At 30.9% G+C, this 24,814-nt stretch overlaps 2 protein-coding genes and 1 long non-coding RNA gene across 3 annotated transcripts; all 3 read left to right on the top strand.

Annotated features, from left to right (window-relative positions):
* The first annotated feature begins 1,083 nt into the window (after positions 1 to 1,083).
* LOC150031807 (uncharacterized) lies at positions 1,084 to 4,356 on the top strand. The gene is made up of 3 exons (XR_016525104.1): positions 1,084 to 1,323; positions 2,383 to 2,447; positions 4,239 to 4,356. It is a non-coding gene; the product is annotated as an uncharacterized LOC150031807 (long non-coding RNA).
* A 9,917-nt stretch (positions 4,357 to 14,273) lies between these two features.
* On the top strand, positions 14,274 to 18,002 carry LOC150031806 (uncharacterized). The gene is made up of 3 exons (XM_090308560.1): positions 14,274 to 15,037; positions 16,617 to 17,079; positions 17,527 to 18,002. The coding sequence occupies exons 1-3, from the start codon at positions 14,438 to 14,440 to the stop codon at positions 17,913 to 17,915; spliced, it is 1,452 nt and encodes a 483-aa protein (XP_090164686.1). The 5' UTR covers positions 14,274 to 14,437; the 3' UTR covers positions 17,916 to 18,002.
* Positions 18,003 to 19,430: 1,428 nt separating this feature from the next.
* Positions 19,431 to 23,013, top strand: LOC150031805 (uncharacterized). The gene is made up of 3 exons (XM_090308578.1): positions 19,431 to 20,458; positions 21,263 to 21,719; positions 22,360 to 23,013. Exons 1-3 carry the CDS (start codon positions 19,796 to 19,798, stop codon positions 22,746 to 22,748), a joined length of 1,509 nt encoding a protein of 502 aa, XP_090164704.1. The 5' UTR covers positions 19,431 to 19,795; the 3' UTR covers positions 22,749 to 23,013.
* Positions 23,014 to 24,814: the final 1,801 nt, after the last annotated feature.

Genomic DNA, 24,814 nt, shown 5'->3' with positions numbered 1-24,814 from the left:
CTAAAGTCGGGAAGGAGTGAAATGCATCTTGTATGATTATGTTCCCAGCTACGCACTCGGTCTTATCCCCAAAATGGTAGGCATATTGAGTCGGCAAACTGGTCACTCTCACCCATACAAATCAAAGGATAATTCTTCATGAACAGGAGTTCATAATATACTCAGAAGTAAGACTAGGTTTCTTAGGCCATCTTATTGAAATAGAAACCTAACTAATCAACGAAGTTATATCTAGTGGTTACTATTTTGCGGTCCGGTCTTGTGTAAACTCATTGCCCAGGATACTCTCACTCGCGTGTCTCCTACATGAATGCGTTGGATCACTGCGTTTGTATCAAGTACAAAGTGGGTTGTATCCATAGTGTTACTAGGATAAGGTACTCAACCTTACCCCTATACATAGACCCTTTAGGTTGTATCTTGAAAATTGATCCCTATATGTCTCTGCTATAATTCAAGACTCATAAGACAGCCTAGGATGTTATTTTATTGGATTTTAAGGTTAATAAGATACAATTAAATAAAACATCAATAACACTTATTGAGAAAAATATTAATAACTATTTATTAAATGATGGTCATTTAATTCCATTCACTATCTATGAGTTTTAGGACATAAAACCCAATAGAAGCATCAACTGATGATGCATTGGTTGGAAGAAGAGTTTGATTTCGATCATTCTAGCGATGAGTCAATGCATACACATTCAAACATATCGTTATGTGGTGAAGATTGTGATAGTGACTTCTAAAACTGTATGTAAGGTCATATACAACTACTTAAAGTTATATATATGTATGCATTTGAATTTTTAGATTATTTTTTTCTTTTATTTTTATCACTACAAGAAATTTTGCCTTTGATATCGATTGAAAAATTAAATACGGATGTATAATGTCGGTTTCTTAAAAAAAATGAATTTTTAATGTCAGTTTTAAATCAACATTAAAGATGAGGCTACAATGTCGATCTAAAACCGACATTAAAGATCCGTCCTAAATTCTTAAATAAAATAAAAATATGTGATTAAAATCAAGAAACCATAACCCCTTCCATCTCTTTCTCTTCCTCCCTCCCCTTTTTCTTCCTCTTCCCCTTTCTCCATCGTCTCTCCCCTTTCTACATCGTCCCTCTTTCTCTCTTAATTTCTCTATTTCTTATCTCATGAAAGCAGTGGAGAGCGGTAGTGGAGCTAGGTATTGTGATTTGCATTAAGATTTACATTCAAGAGGGGCATCTACGACGGATATTTGCGGTGAGGGACGTAGTGAGCCGTAGTGGAGCTGGGTATCTGTGGCAGATTCGCCGTTGATTCTCTCTAGGTACTTCCCAATTGGCATAATGTTATACTCACTGACATTTTTTCTTCGTCAGTGTAGCAAAACTTCTCTGCAACTCACTTGCAAGCTACAAGCTTCCATAATATCCTCCAACTCTCTGATGCCTTATCTGATTAGTTATATTCTTCTCTTAATTTCTCTATCTATGTATCTTTAAGAAGAAGGTGTTTTTGTTTGGATTGTTTCAATTAGAATGAGAAAAAAAGGAGACTCATGCATAAACACTTCAATCTTCATTGTCATTGCTACTTTATTCATTTATTCTTTTACTTATATATCGATATGGAATTAGTTTCACGGGTTCACCCTTGAAATTCTTCAAATGGCCAGCCTTCTCCGACTGGTTTGCTAACTAGTGGATAATGGTACTCGTGGGTTAGCACAAATATCTCACATGGATGTGTTGGACTTGATTTTTAAATTCTATTTGTTAGTTCAAACTCAGATTCTTAAAGTATTTAGTTTTTTATGGTTATATGACTTATGCTGTGTATTTTTTTAGTGATGAATGAGATGATAATTTCAGAATGCTAGCTTCTTTGCTTCTTGTTTCTCCTCTACCAAAACAATTCCCTTCTCTTCTCTTTTCTCCTTAAGTGTTATCATGGCTTTTGCCGTAAGTCTAGTTTATTTATCTAGTTTTTTCTTTTAATGTTTGTTATTAACTTACTAAAGAGAGCTTAGAACATGTAGATTTTGTATTGTATAAATAAACGTTTAGAAGAAAGATATATCCAACCTGAAGAATGCATATCATAAACATATTAACACAATTCCCATAATACAACTTCAAAAGAGCATTCATGCCGAGAATGTTCGAAAACAAGAAAGGTCAAATTAAAATGTTGATGTGTTGGAAGTTCTTTTTCTTATATCAGCTTCTTGAAATTATTCAATTACCGATAAGTTTCAATCAACACAGAGTAACAAAGACACAAAGTTACCTTAAATGAAGTAGACAGGACTACACAACAAAAGTCCAAATGGCTTAAACTGCTCAAGTAACAAAGGCATGAGGTTACCTTTTTCTTCTCCTTTCAGATTGCAACTATGTCGAAGGAAATTATCGTCCAAGAAAACTAGCGGAGGTTATTGGCAAGGCATAGGTATTTTTCATAACTAAACATATAAAAAAACGTGCAATGGTTTGATTTGGTTTGTTTTTTCAACTATAGTAATAATTCAAATATAACTTTTTAGTATAATACGTATGGTTTCTTTGCATAGTCAGGTACAATGTGTTATACTTCCCTACCTTTATTTGCGTATATGTTATTGTTATTTTGTGAATAATATGTAATGATATTGAAGCTTTAATTCCATTTCTAGCCAGTGTTGCAAAATATTAACTTTTAGCCATAAGTTTTTATTTTTATTTTATTATTTTATTTTTTTAAACTGTTTTACTGAAAATATTATTACTGAATGTGTGTCTGAATCTACCATTTCAATACTAGTGTGAATAATGGGTGCAAGAAAAGCATAAAAATTTGCCATTTCTGTATAGAAGGAAAAATGAATTTATTATTGTTAATAGTCCTTCTGATTGGTAATGCGTTGATTACAAATGGGATAGATGTAATTGGTTCCTTTGAAGTTGTGCATAACATGTTGAAAAGAAACATATTATCTATTTGAGAGTACGATGATAGGACTGATAAATGGACTCCACAGCTTTTGTTTGTGCTTGCTTTAATTAGGGTTAGCAATGGGACGGAGAAGGGTTCCCTGTCTCCATTCCCGTTGGAGGATTTTACTTTCATCCCCGCCAAGAAAATGGGACCCATTCCCCGTTTTTCCTTTTGTTTCTCCATGAGAACTTTTTTTTAAAAAAAATTTTCCCTAAAATTCTATTTGTTTGGCATAGACACTTTAGTTGAGCTAAATTTAAAACTAGGTAAATGTAAAAAGTTAAATACCTAATATAAATATATATATATATATATTTAAAAACCTAATCGGGATAGGGTCGGGATGGGGACAGAGTGGGGATACCCTCTCCATTCTCGGTTTGGGGACCCTAAAGGGGTCCCCGATTTGACCTCATCCCTGGTCAAACTGTGGATTCTTCTTCTCGATTAGGGCAAGGTCCTGCGGGATCCGACCCATGGAGAATTTTGCCAATCCTAACTTTAGTGTTTAATTATTATGTTTTGCCCAATTAATCAGTCTCAAAATACTTGTGGAAGTGGGCCTTTGTGGCGTTTTCTTTATTGTCAGTTGCCATCTTGTTGTGGACAATGCTCGAATTAAAGGTAGACAAGTTTTATAAATTGTACATGAATATGTAGACATCTTCTTTATTAGCAGTTGCCATCTTGTTGTGGTTGCTTTATTTAATTGTTTTGTTATTATTATGCTGTTGAAAGGATTTTGTTCTTAGACCCAGTTGAAATTAGGGGCTAAATTTGGTTCTGATTTCTTGTCTGTTGTATTATGATAATGTTAAAATTTACTCAATGGCAATAGTTTCAAGTTAAATTGTGAGTGAAGCGCAAACGGTGAAAATAAGGTTTGTCTTATGTTGTACTATTGTATGTTAAAATTGAATACTATCTGTTGTATCCTTATAATGCTTTTTTATAAAAGGATAAAGTTTTTTTTTTTTTTTAATCAGATAAATTAATATAACGTGATGTTTGAACTTTCATTGTTAACATTCTCTTTCCTACTTAATTTTATGCTATTTTTCTCATATATCTTTTGAGACCTAATTATCTTTTGTGACTTATTGGGGATTTGTGGGACCTAACAGGAATTGTATATTAGAATGTTTGGCTTCTGAATTAGGTATTATATATGTTGTGGCTTCTTCTTTTGCTTTAATTTTTTTTTGTTGGCGGTGGATTTGTTAGCTTTTTATTTCTTATGGTGTGTGTTTTCCTAATGTATCATAGAAACGAATAAGAAGAGTTCATTTCTTGACAGCCTTGTTGGTGGAGTGGTGGTTTTCGTGATTGTTGGTCTGGTTTTGATTGGGTTTTGCTTGATGAAAAGGAGGAGAATCCTAGAAGGTAATTGACTTATTTAGAATGACTTTTTAAATATTTAGAAATACTTTTCTTTCTCCACTTAAAAGATCTTTTTTCGAGCACTTAGAAAATTATTCAAAACATCTACAAATTCTCAGGACTGTAATGATACATTTCTTTTTGGGTAATTTTGGCAATTCTTGTTCCCGCTTAGAACTTGACGGTAAAGAACTTATTGACCATGCTATAATTGCAATTAAGGTAGTGACTAAAGATGTTTTAAAATATTTAAACATTTAAGATAAATTTAAATACAACTAGTTTGAATGCATCTCCCTGTTTCTTTTTCACTTCCTCTCTCCCAAAGTTGCATGGAAGTGCTTGAATTAAAGTGAATTTAAACATTTAAGGTTTTCCCGATAACTTTTTTTTTTTTTTTACATAATTTAGGAAAACAATAGGTAAGTGAATTTCAACTTGGTGTGCTTATTTGTTTGGTTTCTTTTCTTACATGCCCAAATCTTTTGAGTTAATGATCAAATTTTGTTATTTGGAAATGTTACCCTATTCTCATTTTTGCTTGTAGGCATGGAGAGTACCAACTTTTGGGGTATGTAGCCACCTTAACTTCACAAAATATGCATTAATCATGTAACATTTTTCCCTTGTCTGTCATTCTCCTTATAACTTGCAAGTTACCTTGTTCTAGTTCTAGGAACTTAATACCTTTTGGTTGTCTCAATATATGATTCAAAGTCTTCTATACTTTGGTAGTTTGTGTAAATAAAAGTTTGATCTATACTTTTATGTAATTTCTTTTAGTATATATTGATCGATGTAACTTGTTGATATGTAGGAATTTGCTAACGAAACCATATGAAGTTGATTTGGATGAAAAATATATTTTATCTTGGTTTTGAAATTAAATTATCATCAAAATTTTCTTTTGTGACTTATTGGGATTTGTGAAAGTAATTAAGATTTTATTTTGTGCATGTACAAGTAAAAAAGAAATATTATCGAGCAAAGCAATAAATATATATTTTCTTTTACTTTTTTAATGACAAAACGATGATAGACATTTAATATCGGACAATTACTGACAAAAAAACTGACATTAAAAATAGTATTCAATGTTGGTTGAAAACTGACATTGGAGATAAATGACATTGAAAATGTCGGTTTAAAATCGACACTAAAGACAACCGATAGTAAAGATATTTTATAATATGATCTTTAATGTCGGTTTTCAACCGACATTATATCCCTATAATGTCAGTTTTAAACCGACATTAAGGTCCAGTTTTGTCGTAATACATGTTGTAGGATGTCGATAAGGAGTTTTGGACCAGGAAATCATAGTAGGTCCACTTCAAGCTTCAACCAAACAAAAAACAATAATGAAGATGCTACTAACGAACAAGAAGTTGGGTCGATAAATTCAAGTGTTCAGTGTATGTATTCACTTATATGAATAAATCTTCTAGTTTCCTATAAATTAAATGTATTAATATTGATATTTCTTATGCAGGTTCCACTACTAAGAAAAAGGGTGAGGATCAACTAAAAGGGTTGGACTTGCGAAATATGTCAAAGATAATGGTCACATTGCTATTAACATTGAACTTGACCATAGAAACCCGGTTTGTAAGAGCTCGTCCAAATTGAACTCTCAAATTGGAAAAGAGGTACGTGCAATAGTACCTCTTGACTATGAACATCGGCTAGATGTCTACAAAGAGGTGAAAAGAGAAGACTTTAAGCATATCTTCAAAGCAAATACCAAGGCTCAAGCTGCTCTTCCATTCACTGATAGAGGTGGGACTGTGACATTTTTATGCCATAAGCGAAAAAAGGTATGTCACTCATTTTTTGTATCATATTAAATAGCTCTCAATCTTATAATCTTGGTTATATCATGTAGAAAGAAAAGGGTACAAAGTTAAGTGAGATTGACTTATTACAATACACACATTGTGATGCAAAAAAGGTGCAGGTGAATGAGGCAAAAACGAAATATGTAATTAAACTTGTGTGTTTATCATTACTATTTATCTTATTCTACAACATATTCACACTATTACGTAATTACATTGTAGGATGAAATGGTGGTATTTAAAACTACTTCGTCACAAGAAAGGGGTGAACCTCTTCTGGAAATGGAAATATGTGAACAGGTATTGGGTAAGCGGTTGGGGCATGTACAAGGACAGAGTTGGGGACCAAGACCAAGAAATGCTAGAAATGAAGCAAGTTACCGAAATGCAAAATAAACAAATGCACATAATGTACATTTGCAAAGTATAGTTGAATCCCAACAAGCCACAATTGAAGAAATCTTAAGAAAGTTGCCAAGTCAAAAAGTTACATCTAACATAGAAATGAGTTCAGAACAATCTAACGACAATAAACAGGTAATTTTTACAAGTCAAGTGGGTGTTTTGCTTGAAATTCTATTTTGATAAGAAGTGTTGGATTAGATTAGTATATGCAAACTTGGTATAACTGACTTCCTATGACTATCCTGTAATTATGGTAGTCATAAATTAGTTTTTGCTATGTTTATTGCTCAAGGATTTTTTATCGTTTGAGTTCTTGATATAAATGATTGAAAGTGTTGAACTGGCAATGTTTAGGAGCTTCTATAATTTGTTTTCTTGACAATGTATCCATGACAAGATATAGGAATGGTTTGGTGTTTGTTTTAAAACATGGTTATGTTTTTGACCCCCTTCCCCCAAATTGTATTTAGGATACTCACTTTAATTGGTACTTTTAGTATGATTTAAGAAGTCATTGCTTAAATTTTTGGTTTGTTTGAGTTACTTTGATGATACTTATTCCCATACCCTTTCGGAAGGAGCTTCCATAATTTGTTTTCTTGACAATGTGTCCATGGCAAGGTATAGGAATGGTTTGGTGTTTGTTTTAGAACATGGTTGTGCTTTTGACCCCCTTCCCCCTCCCAAATTGTATTTAAGATACTTACTTTGATTGATAGTTTTAGTATGATGTAAGAAGTCATTGCTTAAGTTTTTGTTTGAGTTACTTAGATAGTACTTATTTCTAGCCCTTTTAGAAGGAGCTTCTATAATTTGTTTTCTTGATAATGTGTCCATGGTATGGTATATGAATGATTTGGTGTTTGTTTTAGAGCAAGTTGTGTTTTTGACCCCCTCCCCCCTTCCCCCTCCCAAATTGTATTTAGGGTACTCACTTTGATTAGTTCCTTTAGTATGATTTAAGAAGTCCTTGCTTAAATTTTTTGTTTATTTGAGTTACTTTGACGGTACTTATTTCTATACGCTTTTGGAAGGAGCTTCCATAATTTGTTTTCTTGACAATGTGTTCATGACCATGTGTAGAATATATGTTTTCCTTCTATATTTATTGATTTTCTTGAATTTGAAAGCTATAAAAATAGTTTGGTATTTATTTTAGAATATGGTTGTGCTTTTGATTAGTCATTGCTCAAGGTTTTGTTATGTTTGAGTTAGTTTGATGGGTTTGTTTCAACTCTTTATTCTCATGTGCTTACATATTTCACTTCTTTATTTGTTAGATTTGATGTCTAGATGGTCTTCAGTATAAGATCTGAAGTTCAATTTTGATGGAAATGGAAAGAGTTTTAGGGTTGGTATTTTATACTTATGTTTCAAAATGATGTTAGCTTCATTGGCCTTTTGTTGAACTTTTATTATGTAAACATGTGATAGCTCGTGTCGACACTAATTTTTTTCTTCTTTTAGTTGATGTAACTTGACAATTATAACTTAGGTTGATATTACTTGAACTCATTAGGAAATTAACGAAGTTTGTTGATATAACTTGTCATGTAAACTTGTGGCCAAGTTGGTATCATTTCATTTTATTTCAATGATAGTATTGGGAAATGGGTATCTTCACTTGTAATTTTTGGTTTAAATATGAATTGATTAGTTGATTCATAATTTGTTCAAAGGATTATTATATTTTAAAATTTTATAACAAGTTTATTTATTAAATCAAATATTATTTTTTTAATTACTAGAATACTTTTATTGACATTTTTTATAACGGTAGTAAATCTTAGTTTTAAAAATAGCAGCTTTTATAATGGCACAAATATTAATTTTACCAGCACTTAAATATGTTGCAAAAAGATACTTGTAAAGACCACAAACAAACATTTAGCAACAACATTATATGTTACTAAAACTTAACTTTTGTTGCGCATTTTTGACGTCACTATATATGACAAATAGTGACAAATAATGTGGCGCTAAAAGTATGTATTTAGTGACGTGTATGTGTAAGTAAAAGTAACCTTTTAGCGGTGCATTATAAATGCTCGCTAAACCCTTTAGCTATGAGAATTCAGTGATTTACCTTAAAAAAAAATGAAAATAATAATTAAGAAATGGCAAGAAAATAAAAAATTAAAAAACCTAAGTGGTTATCAAATGAGGTCTTCAGTATTAAATTTAATTAATATTTTCCATTTTTAGAGGCCTTGAAATAAGATTTAAACTTTGAGATTCATTTCGATTTTGATTTTGACTCTTTAACATTTGGTTAAATTACAAGTAGTTAGTCTCTTTACACTTTAAAGTTTTTGCATTTGTTTAATCCTTATTCTTTTAAACGTATTTAATAAATTTTCAAATTTTTAATTTTATGTCAAATAGGTCAAGTTCAAAATTCTTAAAAATAAATTGATCTATTTCATATAGAACTAAATTTTATGTATACTAGAACTTTAAACTTTTAATTTTGTATCTAGTAAGTTCGTTAAGGTTAAGAAATTCATTTCTTTATGACTTGTGTACAACTCAATTACAAGAAAATTTTGACATCAAAGGGACTTCATTCATTACAATTTTTTAAGAACATTAAAAATATGTTTTAACCCTTAATTCTTTTTAGAGTAAAAAATGAAACATTTGACCAACTTGAAAAATCAAGAATGTATAAAATTCAATACCAATCATATCAATTTTCCTATGTCTTTTCCAACAAAACTTATTGTTTCTTCAATTTCCCCATCCACATCTATGGTTGACTTCTTCACAATTTTTAGTTATACAAATTCAAAGTCAATGAAATGAAAGGAAAGGACATATAAAACTTCCCAACTTGTTATATTATTGAGCTTCACAACAAAAGAATTTAGATTCCTCATTTCAAAAGAATCAATGGAGCTCAAACCCTTCAACCATAGCCATTGACCTACAAAACCAAAGAAGATTCTTCATTTCCTTGCTCCTCCCACTTCATCTACTTCCAATCCATGGTTCCCTCTTACCAATTTCTCGACCCATCTTCTCGAATCCACCATGGCCGCAGCGAGTTCGAGAATTTTGACCCCATCTTTCCGTTCGTCCGCACCCGACCTACCATAACTGACTTAGAGCCAGATGATGAAATTATAGTGCCAAACCAGAGGTTCAACTCCAGCTACGACAGTACAAAATTGCACAACAGCCAGCAAGAACAAGAACAAGAACGAGAAGGGATTTTGTGTGGTGCATGTCACAAGCCATTGACACTCATAGGGGTTGAAAGCACAACTCTTTGTTACATATGCAAAAAATTTCCTTCTACTTACTTTTGTGGACCATGTTCAAATGGATTGATCAACTTCTTTGATAGAAGGTGTTCAGAGTTGCCAAAGGAGATTCAATATCCCTATCATCCTCATCCTCTCACCATGAGGATTAGAAAGAATTCTAATTGTTGTGTTTGTGGTAAAAGTTGTGGAGCTTTCAATTATGGTTGTGATAATGGTTGCAACTTCATTGTGGATATCAAATGTCTTTTGAAAGAGAAAAAGAAATATGATGGCCCTATTACAAGTGTGAGAAAGTTTATGGGTTTGGTCTATGATTTGTAGTTGTAAATAAATGGTCTATTATTGATTACTTTCTATAGGCTTTGAGGGGATATATATATATATATATATTAAGTGTAGTCTTGCATGGGTTAAATATATATGTTTTAATGTTTTTAATGTTACAATAATTTAATATTAAAACAGTTGCTCTACATCAATTTTGAAATAGTAATTTTTATATGAGTTTGCCATTTGCAAGCTATCACACTAACATATTAATGGGTCATGCCAAGTTTAAACTCAGTAGTAATTGTCTCGTAATAATCTTAGATTATCCCTTTATAGACATCTGTCCTTTCATTCTAGGCATCGTCATTCCCGTTGAAATGATGGATTTTAGAGATTTCCTACAATCAAATATCCATAAAATTACAATCCTTACTCTTATCCCTAATTAATATATAATTAGCCACCACATTGTTTTCCCTTGCCACTTTTTAATTAGGCTTCATCTAGAGAGAGTTTCACACAAAACTCTAATGAATTTTGTACAAGGTATTTTCATATTCATTTTCTTACTTTTTCTCCATTTTGCATTCCCTTTCTTATTTTCTTCCTGGTTTTTTCTACTATTTCACATTTTTTTTTATTGGCGTTGTCTATTTAATTTTGATTATTTTATTTTTTTCATATAAGATTTATGTTGAGACCTTACTTTGAAATTGGAGGTCTCAAAGTCTCTCATTTAGTATAGAGTGCGTTTTAGATTAGGTTTATGTATTTTCTTTGTTGAGACTAGACCATAATTAGGGTTAATTTGCGTGTGTGTGTTTTTTTTTTTGGAGAAAAAATCTTGATTGTGCTTTTTTTTTTTTTTATTGAGTCCATAGCACAATTTAGAGTTCTTTGTATTTTTATTTTTTTAAAAAACTTTTGTTTCTTTGTTGAGACTTGAGTCTAGACCTTATTATTACGGTACAACTTTCATTTTATCAAGCTTTAATTTTGGAAGTGTCTATCAGTTCTTTTAAATTTTTGATTTTTTTCTTTGAACTTTTTAAAAATGTCTAATAAATTCTTAAGCTGTTAATTAAGATTAAGTATCATGGATTCTTAATTTAAGTCAAGATCTAGTTCTATTATAAAAAAAAAAAAAAAAAGGCAGAAAGTCTAACGATGGAATGAAGATAAAAGATTTGATTTTTTTTTCCTTTTGTTAGAAGATCATAATTTTTTTATTTAAGTTTGTTTTAAAATATATAAATCTACAATTATTTTGATAGAAAATCAAACAAAGGAATGAAGATAGAAAATGTGTGTGTGTATGTTTTTTTTTTTTTTTTTTTTGTTAAAAGATTAGATTTTGTATTCAAGTTTGTTTCAAACTGGTTTAAGTTTTTTTTTTTTTTTTTTTTTTTTTTTTTTTTTTTTATTTCTTCAAATTAGATTATGTATTTTCATTTTCTTGAAATTATATTTTCAATTTTAATTTTTAAAAATTAATTTTTATTTTCTATTTCCTACTAATTAGATCATGTATTTTTAATATATATACATTTATATATATATACCTTTTTATTATTATTTTTCTTTGTAAAATAGATTCTATAAATCTGTTGTGAATTAATTTATGTATTTTTAATATTTATATTTTTTATTGAAAAAATATTGATAGGATAGTTTTTAACTAAAATTTTCTTCTTTTTTTGAGATATTTATAAGGTAAACTTAGTATTCATATAGTTAATGTTTTAAAGCTTATTTATGAAAAATATATTTATATTATTTACATATATAAATCATTGTACTTTGTGATTGATGGATAATATTGTGACAATGTTAATTTATGATATAGAACAAAATATTAAATTAATAAAGATTAGTTGGTTGAAAAAATAACATATAAAAATAAATTTAAATTAATAAAAAATCATATATGTTAAATAAATTTGAATTATATTAAATTAATGAGAAAATTACATGATAGTAGTATGAGCATTATTGGAAGACAACGTAAATTTAAGACATTCCCATGTACAAATCTGGCAAAACAAACACAGTTATCAATAATTCTCAGACTTCCATAAAACATATTCCGATGAAACAAACATGACTTTCTAAAGATTTCGGACATCTGCAATTCCAATTATCTATAATTTTAGATATCAAAAGATTTCGATAATTTACATTCTCAAAAAACAAACGGCCCTTAGTGTTTGGATTTTATAGAGACTCATGTACACACCTTGTACGGTACAAGTCCGCTAATTTTAATGAAAATCATGTACCAAAAATGTACGCAAGGTCTCTAAAAAGGTTCTCTTATATTAATACATCTCTTCTTAGGCTCATATCCCTTCTTCTCTTTTCAATTTTTCCTCCCCTAACTATTTTCCGACTTACCATTATCAATAATATAAATTGATTCACTTGTGAAAATTTAGTGCTTAATATTATTACAATCTATTAGTTTAAAGTTTTAATTAATTCAACCTAAATTTTAGGAGTATAAATTGATATTTTCAATGCAATTTAAGTCTAAGACTAAGGTTAAATTCATGATGATGTACCTTTAAAAAAAATGTTATTTATGTTGTCTAAATAAGAGTTATTATATATATTAAAGAACGAAAAAAAAACCTAGATGCAACCCCTGTTGTACCTAACAAAAAAAACTACCACATGATAATTTTATTTTGAGTTGTTTTTAAATATAGAAAAATAAACCAAAATATTTACAAAATATAGCAAAATTTTAGAATTATTAATGATAGATGTTAATAGACATTGATAGACTTCTATTAGTGTCTATCAGTGTCTATCAGTGATATTGATAGTTCTTATAAATATTTTTAACAGTTTTACCATTTGAAATAATTTTTCTTTTATTTTTATTTAAAAAAAATAATTTTTTTATGTGCATAGGAAAAGGGTAAGATGGACTTAGTATTTCTCTTAAAAATCTCTATTTATTCATCACAATTAAATATATATATATATATATATATATGTCTTTGAATGGTTGACTTTGATCAGTTCATTGTAATTTAGTATCAAATAAAGGCCTTGGAAGAAGATCATGTGCAATTAAAGCTAAAAATAATCAATGAAGGACTTTGACTAGGTTTAAAAGCCTACGTGGTCATCCTTCATGGGTTATATGATATATATTTTGTAATTTACATTGCACCCTCTCCCATTTTTTCATTATTCTAATTTCCCAATTGCCTTTTTAAAATCTTTCCACATATGAACCCCTCTTATTAAATTTATTCCAATAGTTTGCAAATCATATTCAATCATTATATATATCTATATAAAAGAAAAATAGCATTTTTCTCCCCCTCATATACATAGAAAGATAGATAGCTATGAAGTATTGTATCTTGCAGTTGACTTGTTAATTAAGAATACCTAAATTTTATTTATATTAAAAAAATAGATAGTGGGAGAAGAAAGCTTGTTTTCCCACCGATCTAATTTAATTTGGGATAATTACTTTGGATGATACTTTTAGGGATAATAATTAAGTATATAGCAATATTTTTTAAAGAATTGTAGATATAGCAAAATCTACCAATGATAGACTCGACATGATCTATTAATGATACACTCCTATTAATGATATGGTTTATTACTAATAGATCCCTAATAAATTTTGGATTTGTTGCTATACTCGAAACTGCACCTTAATTTGCCCAATTTTGACTTTGGATTTTCTTATTTTTGATGGCATACTAGATCAAATATAGTCCATAGACTAAAAGAAAGTGAACGCATGAGAGAGAACCATTATTTACTTTTTTTTGCTTATGGTTTTTCTAAACATATCAAGTAGATAACAATACAAAACAAAATATCTCTATAGGTAGAAGTAGTATGGTCAATAACTTCTAATTTCAAAAATAATAAAAACTAAAAAAAAAAAAAAAAACAAATGGTTATGAGATTCAACCTAAATAATTTTAAGGTACTAAAAATTACTAATCTAATTTTCAAGAGAAATTGTGTTTGTGTTTTGATTGTATCTTGGTCTGGAACTGTGACATCCCTTTTGTCTTATAGTCGAAGTACTATTTTGGCCCTCTTCGTTTTATTACACTTCTATATTGGATAATATATATTATCCATTAATAAAATAGTTTACCAATTTTTCTTTACAATGCTCTAATTGAGCACTTAAATCCAACTTAGCACTTACACTCCCTACCCTCAAAAACGCAAAACCAAAAGTCTTCAATTTTTTTTTTCCATCAATTAGGATTTCAAAATTCCATTGAGTTCAGACACCGCCGCCGTGGACGGCCGAAACATGACAAACAGACTCCAACTCCAGGCGGCACACCCTCTCCACCACCCCGAAAACCACCCTCTAGCCTTCATAAACTCCCTCGACACTCTCCACCGCCACTTCATGATCTCTTTACAAGACTTCTCCGATTCCTCCATCTCCGGCCTGCTCTTCCGCTCCACCGGTTTCTTCCATTGCGCCGCCTGCTCCACCGTGGCCCCCGGCGGCCCCTCCTTTCATTGCCTTGCCTGCCCTTTCTCCCTCTCCGCCACCTGCGCTGCCCTCCCCCTCATCACCGTCGACGACCACCCCCACCCCCTCCTCCTCGTTGACAGAAACTCCGATCACAAGCATTTGATTTGCGCTGTGTGTGATGAAGGAATCAGTTCCCCCACTTTCGTCCGTTGTGTTCATTGCGATGCTTTTCTTCATGTTCAGTGTGGTCTTCCGCCCGTCATTAAAGCCCATAATCACCATCTTCATCCGATTGTGCTTTCCATGGTTGCTGGTGATAATAATTCGTGTGGCGTTTGTGGAGAAAAAAGAGATGAGTTATGGTTTTATTGCTGTGATATTTGTCCATTTCTTGCTCATGTTGGTTGTGTCCTCTATGATCTACAGGTGCGTCATCGTTCGTCCTTTTTCTTTCCTTTTCAATTTAGACTCTCAAATTTTTTTTAAGTCAAGTTTAGTTTGGAAGATTATGTGTTTGTTCACGTTTAATTATGATTTTGTTTTTAAAAAATTGTGCGCGAACTTTACATTTTGTAAAGAAATATTTGAATTTTGAACGAAAATGCAAAAACGAATTTGTAAGAACTAACTTCTTTTTTTCTTTTTTCTTTTTTTTTGAAAATTAGACATGAACTTTGAAAGTACTTTAAAAGTAGAAACACAAAGGAAAATTTCAACAAAGTATGGTAATAGTTGCAATCATGTCTTCAAACTTTTAATGGTAAAAACTGAGGTCTCAAACTTATGCAAACATTAAGATTAGACCATCAAATTTACATAACTGTAGTAATCGTAACAATTGTATAAATTTGAAGGCTTATTTTTATCACTTGAGTGTCAAATTTCTATAAATATTGTAAGCGTCTAGTCTAATTTTAATCCTTGCATAAGTCTGGGTCCAATTTTTACAAAGAAAGTTTTGCATTTTGCCCAAAAAGAAACTATACATAAGATATTTGGTCGAAAGAGTTTATGGATCCTATGACTAAAAAACATATCAATTTTATGTTTTATTGACTCTTTATACATTATGATCTTACAACTTCACAACTTCACTCATCTCAAACACATCATAAATGTAATCTAGTGTTATGAACTTTTTCTAAATAAATAAAAAAAAACTATGACCTCATTTACTTTGATAATCATTTTGGCTTTAGGTTTTTTATATATAAAAATTGTGCTTGTTTTTTTTTCAATTTTATTATTGTTATTTTTCATTTTTTTTAAAATACTAGAATTCATAGTCAAATCCCAAAAACAAAAAAAAAAGTTGTTAAGATCTATGACCCTATGTTTGATACCATTTAGGCATCTTGTTTGACAATAATTTTATTTTTACTTTTCTATTTTTAAAAATTTATACTTGTTTCATTTAAAATTTTCAAATATAGTTTTCATATTTCTTAAAGAAATACTTGAACTTCTAGCTAAGTTTTAAAAACGAAAACAAGTTTTTAAGAAACTATCTCTTTTAGTTTTCAAAACTTGGATTTGTATTTTAAAACGTTACTAGAAAGTGGGTTACAAAACGTAGAAACTTATGAGTAAAAGTTGTACTCATAGACTTAATTTTTAAAAATCAAAGTCGAAATAGTTATCATACTGGATCTTAATTTTTAGTTTTTAAAAATTATATTTGTTTTATCCCAATTATTTATCATAGTTTTCATCTTTAATATGTACAGATTTGAATACTGTTGTTAAACTGCAAAAGCTAAAAAAAAACAAGTTCTTCAAAACTAAGACTGTGCTTGATTATAATTTTGTTTTTAGTATTCAAATCTTGCTTGTTCTTTTAAAACTTAGAGGTCAAAAACAAAACAAAGAAACTAAGAGATGAGAATAATATTTATAAGGTTAATTTTTAAAAATCAAATAATCATTAAGAGATATTTAGTTATAGTACATATGATTCCATGCTCTGTTTTGAATCATCATCACACTCTAATTTTTTTCCCTACAGACTCCAAGTGGAAAAGAAGCAGAAGAAGCATCAATAACAACCCAACTTTGTACATTGGCATTGGATAATGATGAACATAATTTGGATGAAGAAGGAAGCCATGAAAGCATGCTAAAGCCTGGAGTAACCCTACAGCAGATCCTCGATTCTTTCTCCGAATCCGACCATGATGAATATCGAACTCTTATAGCTGCAATGGTGAAAGCCTCTGGTGGTGGTAGTGATGACGACGATGAGGATACTGGAAATGGAGCCAATTCCGAAGACAAACATTTGAACCGTTTTTGGTATCTTGAGAAACCCCTTTACGATCTCTTAGACAAACTCGAATTCGAAGATGCCGACCCTTTTGAAGGTTTTGATAGAGACTCTCCGACGGTTCTCGTCGGCGGACGGTACTTGGTCGTGGAGAAACTGGCAGGAGCTTTCACTAGAGTTTTTTCGAAACATGGAGATATTTCAGGTAATGTTTTAAATATCGTTAAAATGTCAATTTCGATGGATGTTTGTGGCAAAAAAATCTCAAATTTAAAAAATTTCACAAACTGTTGAAATTAATTTTTCTATTAGTATGGTTTAAAATCCTATTTTGTTCCTATTGTTTCAATTTTTATCCATATTTTAGTGATTCTACTTTTAACTTCTATATATTTTAATTCTATCATATTAGTTTAATCATTTTTTGTCGTTTTGGTAATCTTCTTTTATCAAGATTTCAACATAAAACAACACTCGATAAATTTGTATTCTTAAAAAGTCTTCCTTAGTTATAGAATTTTGTGTTAAGATTTAACTACAATAATGATCACTTTTTCAAAGTGAATATTTTTAAAAAGGTCAAAGACGAAAAAAAAAAACAAAAAAATTCAAATCCTATTCATATTATGACATGTCCATGAAAATTTGTCAGAAAGCTCGAACATGGGCATGAAAGTGAAGACGATTGTTTGGAACTTGTTCTGCAAAGTGATTGACGACATGTCGAGAATGGAGTTCGAGAACATGACGGGAGAGCATCTAGTTTCATGGATGATTGGGATCAAAACAATTCAACTAGCTGGTTTTGAATTGGAGTTTGCATTTGAAGGGTGGAAGAACATAGCAATGGCTTTCTTTGGTGTTAAAGCAAAAGAGGTAGCTGAAGAGTTGGTTGAAGAAAGGGAAGAGAAGATTAAAGAACAAAGAATGAAACTTGAAAATCTTTGTGAAGAACAAGAAAAGCTTTTAAGTTTAAGAGAGAAGTGTCACATGGAAGCTCTGGCTATGGAGGGGAAATTTGTAGCAGATGGGTTGATCTAAGCAAATCATTTAAGTTCCGTTTGATAATCATTTGATTTTTTATTTTTATTTTTAAAATTAAGTCTATAGACACTATTTTCACCTTCAGAATTCTTTCTTTGTTATCTATTTTTTTACTAATAGTTTAAAAAATCAAGTCAAATTTTGAAAAGAAAAAAAAAATTTTAAAAACTTGTTTTTGTTTTTGGAATTTGGTTAAGAACTCAACCATTGCTTTTGAAAAAAATGTAAATCATTGTAAGAAATATGAAGGAAATATTCTTAATTTTCAAAAACAAAAAACAAAATAGTTACCAAACGAGTCCTTAGTTTTTTTTTTTTTTAATTATCTTTTTAGTCCCTAAGTTTTGGGTCTAATTTTCATTTGGTATGTATATTTTATAATATTACAATACCCTAAGTTTCAAGTTTAATATCTATCTAGTCTCGAAGTTTCATAATTGAGTTTAATATTTATTTAGTCGATAGATTTCAGAATGTTATACCTTTTAAGTCTCTAGATCTTGAGTTTAGTTTTCATTTGGTTCCTAGATTTCATAATGTTACACTTTTACTCTCTAATTTTTTGAGTTAAATTTTCATCTGGTTCCTAGGTTTCAAAATATTACATTTTTAATTCCCTTGAATTTTGAGTTTATTTTTCATCTGGTCCTAGGTTCAATCTTTTACACTTTTACCCTTGAGCTTTAACTAATGTTCACTTTGGTCTTGGACTTATCTTTTAGTTGATTAATTTAAAATAATTATGATGTGAAAATTTTTAATTATTTTTAATAACGATGACAAATTAGTATAAAAAAGAACATTTTAATTTTCCTAAGTTAATTAGTAGACTTTAACACAAATGACCAAAAACGAACTTTTAGTAAGGTTAAAAGTGTAAATTTTGATACCTAGAATCAAAAGGAAAGTAAAAATATAATATTTTGAAACCTAAGTAACACATGAAAATTAAGTTCAGAATTTTATTATCCCTAATAAATCAATGGTCTAGTTTCAAATAATAATTATGGCATTGGATAATGATGAACACTTGAATGAAGAAGGAAGCCTTGAAAGCATACTAAAGCCTGGAGTAACCATACACAGCAGATCTTCATTATTCTAACTTCTCAATTGCTTTTTTTAATAAAATCTTTCATCATATGAACCACTCTTATTAAATTTATTGCAATCTTCTACAAATCACATATATATAAATATATATTAAAAGAACAAATATTATTTCCTTTTATTTTATATATATTTGTATTGCTGTTGACTTGTTAATTAAGGAATGCCCAAATTTTATTTATAATAAGAGATGGACAGTGGAAGAATAAAGCTTGTTTTTCCCACCCATCTTATTTAATTTGCCCAATTTTGACTTTGGAATTTCTTGTTTTAGATGGCATGTTACATCATAAGTATAGAGTCTATAGACAAAGAAATAGAACGCATGATAGAGAACCATTATTTATTTATTTTGTTTTATTTTTTAAAAAAGTGTTATATTCATAGCACACCTCGTCATATTTGAACAAATTTTAAAGGACGTTCTAGATTAAAGAATTTTAAGGAAAAATTACAAAAATTATCCTAGATGCTAATTGTAATTATGTTTTTAAACTTTTAATTCTAAACATGAATCCTCAAACTTATATGAGTATTAAAATTGGTACCCTCAAATTTATAATAGTTATAGAAATTGTAATAATTGTATATGCTTCACGGTTCAATTATCATATTATGTATTAAATTAATACTAATTTTTCTTTAAAGAAGACTTAATCCAATTTAGAGATCAGATTGCCACGGCAGGTCTCCTTCCTCCTCTGCTCAAATAGACAACCAAAAGAGTCTTCCTTTTTTTCCCATCAATTTGGAATATCAAAATTCCAATGAGTTCGGACGCCGGCGCCGCCGTGGACGACGGCCAGAACATGACAAACAGACTCCAACTCCAGGCGGCGCACCCTCTCCACCGCCCCGAAAACCACCCTCTAGCCTTCATAAACTCCCTCGATACGCTCCACCGCCACTTTGTGATCTCTTTACAAGACTTCTCCGATACCTCCATCTCTGGCCTCCTCTTCCGCTCCACCGGCTTCTTCCACTGCGCCGCCTGCTCCACCGCCACCCCCGGTGGCCCCTCCTTCCACTGCCTTACCTGCCCTTTTTCCCTCTCCTCCGCGTGCGCCGCCCTCCCCCTCATCATCGTCGACGACCACCCCCACCCCCTCCTCCTCGTCGACCGAAACTCTGATCACAAGCATTTGATTTGCGCAGTGTGTGACGAAGGAATCAGTTTCCCCACTTTCGTCCGATGTGTTCATTGCGATGCCTTTCTTCATGTTCAATGTGCCCTTCCGGCTGTCATTAAAGCCCATAATCATCATCTTCACCCGATTGTTCTTTCCAGCTCTGAGATTGTTGCTGCTAATAATAATTATGATAATTTGTGTAGCGTTTGTGGAGAAGAAAGAGATGGGGTGTCTTGGGTTTATTGCTGTGAGATCTGTCCATTTCTTGCTCATGTTGGTTGTGTTATCTATGATCATCAGGTGCGTCATCGTAGAGCTTTTTTTTTTTTTTTTTTTTCAATTTGGTACCAGAAGTAAAATTGTGAATTTTTTTTTACAACAATCGTAGAGATGAGAATCGAACTTTTGACCTTCAGAGAAAAAGATATGTCAATTACCATTGAGTCAAGTTCACGTTGAGACATACAAAGAATTAAAATGTATGAAATTGATGTTTTTAGTCGTTGGATTCACAAATTCCTTAGATAAAAAAAAAATTGAGTGAGGTTAATAACTCCATTCTTCCTTAGAATTATATTTATGAGTTTAGCTTGAAGACTTTTAACGGTCGTGTTTATTTAAGCTTTGTTTGATTATGATTACATTTTATTAAAAAGAAATTGTAAATGATTTTTATATCTCTGAAAGAAATATTTGAATTCTGGGCCCAATTCTAAAAATGAATTTCTTAAGAACTATCGTAATTTAATTTTTATTTATTAAAAATACGTTAAAAGTAGGATATACAGGAAAAAAAATGTAAAGCATATAAATACTTGCTAAAATGAGTCAGCTAAACAAAAATTTGCATAATCCCTCATTTCCACGGTTGTTGTATTAAATTATTTATTAATTTAGTTCTTTTTAAGAAGAAACAAAACAAAAATAAAAGAACTTTTTCTTTGACAAGTATTTTGGTTTTTGGTTTTCTCACAATTTTGTTAATGATTTTTCATCTTTTCTTAAAAAAAAAAAAAAAAAAAAAAAAATTGAATTCATACATAGTACAATAAAATACCCATGCTCTGTTTTGAATCATAATCACACTCTAATTTTTCCCTGCAGAACCTAAGTGAAAAAGAAGCAGAAGAAGCATCCATAACAACCCAACTTTGTACATTGGCATTGGATAATGATGAACATAATTTGGATGAAGAAGGAAATCATGAAAGCATTCTAAAGCCTGGAGTTACCATACAGCAGATCTTCGATTCTCTCTCCGAATCCGATGACGCCGAATATCAAACCCTTGTCACTGCAATGATGAAAGCCGCCGGTAATGATAGCGACGAGGAAGAACCCGAAAATGGAACCAATTCTGAAGACAAACATTTGTGCCATTTTTGGAATCTTGAGAAACCCCTTTTTGATCTCTTAGACAAACTCGAACTCGAAGACGCCAGCCCCTTTAAAGGTTGTGATAGAGACTCTCCGACGGTTCTAGTCGGCGGTCGGTTCTTGGTCTTGGAGAAATTAGCAGGAACTTTCACTAGGATTTTCACGAAATATGGAGATATCTCAGGTAAGGTTTTAAACGTTGTTAAAACGTTGATGTGGATGGATGTTTATGATTAAAAAAAAAAAAAAAAAGAAAACAAAAACAAAAAACCCTCAAAATTTACAAAAAAACAAAAACAAAGAAAAAAAACCCTCAAAATTTAGGAAATATTTTTTTAGAATGGGTAATTTAGGAAATAAATTTTCATAAGGAGGGTAGTATTCAAATTAATGATTTTTTTTTTTTTAACAAATTTTTTCAAGAATTTTTTTTTTATTATTATAAATTGGTTTAAAATTCTTTTTTTCATCTTATTTCAACTTGTGCTCATATTTTGGTCATTCATTCTACCTTCAACTAATATCTATATTGGTTGTCGTATTTTTAAAGTGTTATTTTGTTGTATTTTTAAAAAGTGATAATCTTATAATCGTTTTACGTTAAAACGACACTCAATAAATTTATATTCTTATAAAATCTCCCGTAGTTATAGAAATTGTGTTCAAACATTTTACAAAAGTTGAAACTACATAATGATCACTTGAACATTTTCTTTAAAAGCTAGGTCAAAAAATACAATTCAAATCTTATTAATATCAAGTTTAAAAATTGTAAGCATGATAAAATAATATAAATATATCTGACACGTCGATAAAAATTTCAGAACGCTCAAATATGGGCATCAAAATGAAGACAATTGTTTGGAATTTTGTCTGCAATGTGATCGACGACATGTCGAGAATGGAGTTCGAGAAAATGACGGGAGAGGATCTAGTTTCATGGATGATTGGGATTAGAACAATTCAACTGGCTGGTTTTGATGTGGAGTTTGCATTTGAAGGTTGGAGGAAGATAGCAATGGCTTTCTTTGGTGATAGAGCAAAAGAAATAGCTGAAGAGATGGTTGAAGAAATGGAAGAGAAGATTAAAGAACAGAGACTCAAATTGGAAAAGCTTTGTGAAGAACAAGAGAAGCTTTTGAGTTTAAGAGAAAATTGTCTCAAGGAAGCTCTGGCTATGGAGAGGAAATTTGTAGGAGATGGATTGATCTAAACAAAAATCAACCTTTAATTTTTTTTTTCTTGGGTTGGGAAGTTTACATTTTTCTCTTCAGATATGCTAAGAGATTGTTTGGGACATTGGTTCTGAACCCATGCCCAGTTGTTTGGGGCACCGACTTAAAATTAGAAATTTTAGGATTCTGATTTTTAAAATCTTAGAAGTGTTTGGGGCATTGATTCGAAACCATATATCTCAGGGTTCTGAATCCCGTGGAGTTGATTGGCTAGAATAAAAAAGTTTGCGTTTGGAGTCTAAAGTTGGGTTTGGTTGGTTAATTTTTTTTCATCTCTATTTCTTCGCTTGATAATTTGATTTTGAATTGCATATCAATGTTTTGACCAATTTTGTGTGAAGCAAGTGTCTCAACAATGTTCAAATTGGAATTATAAGTTTTTCAATGTTTGATTTTTTCTAATCATTTTAATTATATTTAAATTCATATTATGACAATTTTTTTAGACTTAAAATTTTAAAATAAAAAAAACTTAGCTCAATTGGCATCTATATATTCTTGAAAAAGAGTGAACCACAAGACTATTACAACCTAGTATAGATGTTAGTGACAAGAGCAAAAACAAAAGGGATAGAAGTAAATAGTAAGAGAGATACACACAGAGAGTTGTTAACCCAACTCGGTGAAATCACACCTACGTCTGGGAGACTTTTCGCCTAGGTGAAAAGAGATCCACTAGAATGGTACTTAGTTTTTCAACATACACTTCAACTAAGATTACATAGAGTCAGTTTAGTTTACTCATGTTTGAATACGATTGAGCAAGTTAGGCTCCCCCTAACACTGATACTGCTACGATTAGTCTACAAATTTAGGCTCTCTCTAAATTTGATGTCACAGCAACGACTTCACCCCCTTTCCTTCTGCTAGTTGAAGGAACGCTTGACTAGCACTCTCCTACTGAAATATATCGGGTCTACTTGGACAGTCCAAGCTTCAAAGAACATGCATGCTTCTTTTTTCAAGAACAAATAACAACTCGAATGCCCAAACCTTCTGCTGGATTACTAGCAATGAGTGCACCTTTTATAAGAAAAACAACTTACCCTAAAAACCATGCAGAGGGCACAAATAAAAGCAAGTCTTATAGGGCAAGAGAGCCACCAACGACAACCATACAAATAAGGAAAATATTATCCCAACAAATCTGCCACCAATAAGGAAAGAATATTCACACCAAGTCACCAACAAAATATCCAACCTAATAAAAGAAACTATTATCCGCCAACCAATACTATAACAAGCTCCTCCTTTGGCAAAAGATTTTCTTTTATTCACAAACTAACCAGATGCACCAGGAGAAAGGAACAAAACGTGCCATTTCATTTTAATCAAATTAAATATCAAAATACAAACCGAGCGACAATGATAACTAGTAGAAATACAAGTTATTGTAGTCTTTTACTTAGAATAATGAGGTTAAATAAGTAAAACTTGTGTTAATAATACTAGGAATTCATGCTTTAAAATATACTTGCACTGAAATACGTTTAAAATCTTTGTTGACCCCATATCGTGAGTTAATCTGTGCAAAAGTGCTATATTTTGTAGTTGGTCGCAGGAACTGTCCACATGTGTCGAGCTCACACCCGATGAAGAAATAGTTGATCGCTTGCCTTGAGATCTCTGACTATTTGGGTTGATGCCCTAAATCTCGTAGGTCCTGTAATTTGTATTTGTAATGTAAAATAATTTTATTTAGTAAAATATGAGATATTTTTTACATTTAGTAGCATTAACCCACAAAACCAATAAACTAACATCCAAGGTTATCTTTTATAGCTTAAACATGTGTGTTAAAACATACAGGTGGATCATGTTTAAGTGATAGACTAAATGGTCTGTAGTAGATGGATAAGATTGGATACCTTATCTTGGTGACACTACGAATACGACTCGCTTTGTAGATGTTACAATTGTTGTAAAGTTCTACAAATGATCTGATCCTGATCATTCATGTGAATACATGTGAGTGGAGGTGTTCTATACAGAAGGGTTTGTATAAGACAGGACCACAAAATGAATAGTCTCGTTATATAATGTC

The sequence above is a fragment of the Benincasa hispida genome, chromosome 12 (genome assembly GCF_027475165.1).
Source record: "Benincasa hispida cultivar pf3 chromosome 12, pf3_genome.v1.1, whole genome shotgun sequence".
Lineage (NCBI taxonomy): Eukaryota > Viridiplantae > Streptophyta > Magnoliopsida > Cucurbitales > Cucurbitaceae > Benincasa > Benincasa hispida.
Note: the sequence above shows the minus strand (reverse complement) of the source record. Positions and strands in the feature narration are given on the sequence as shown.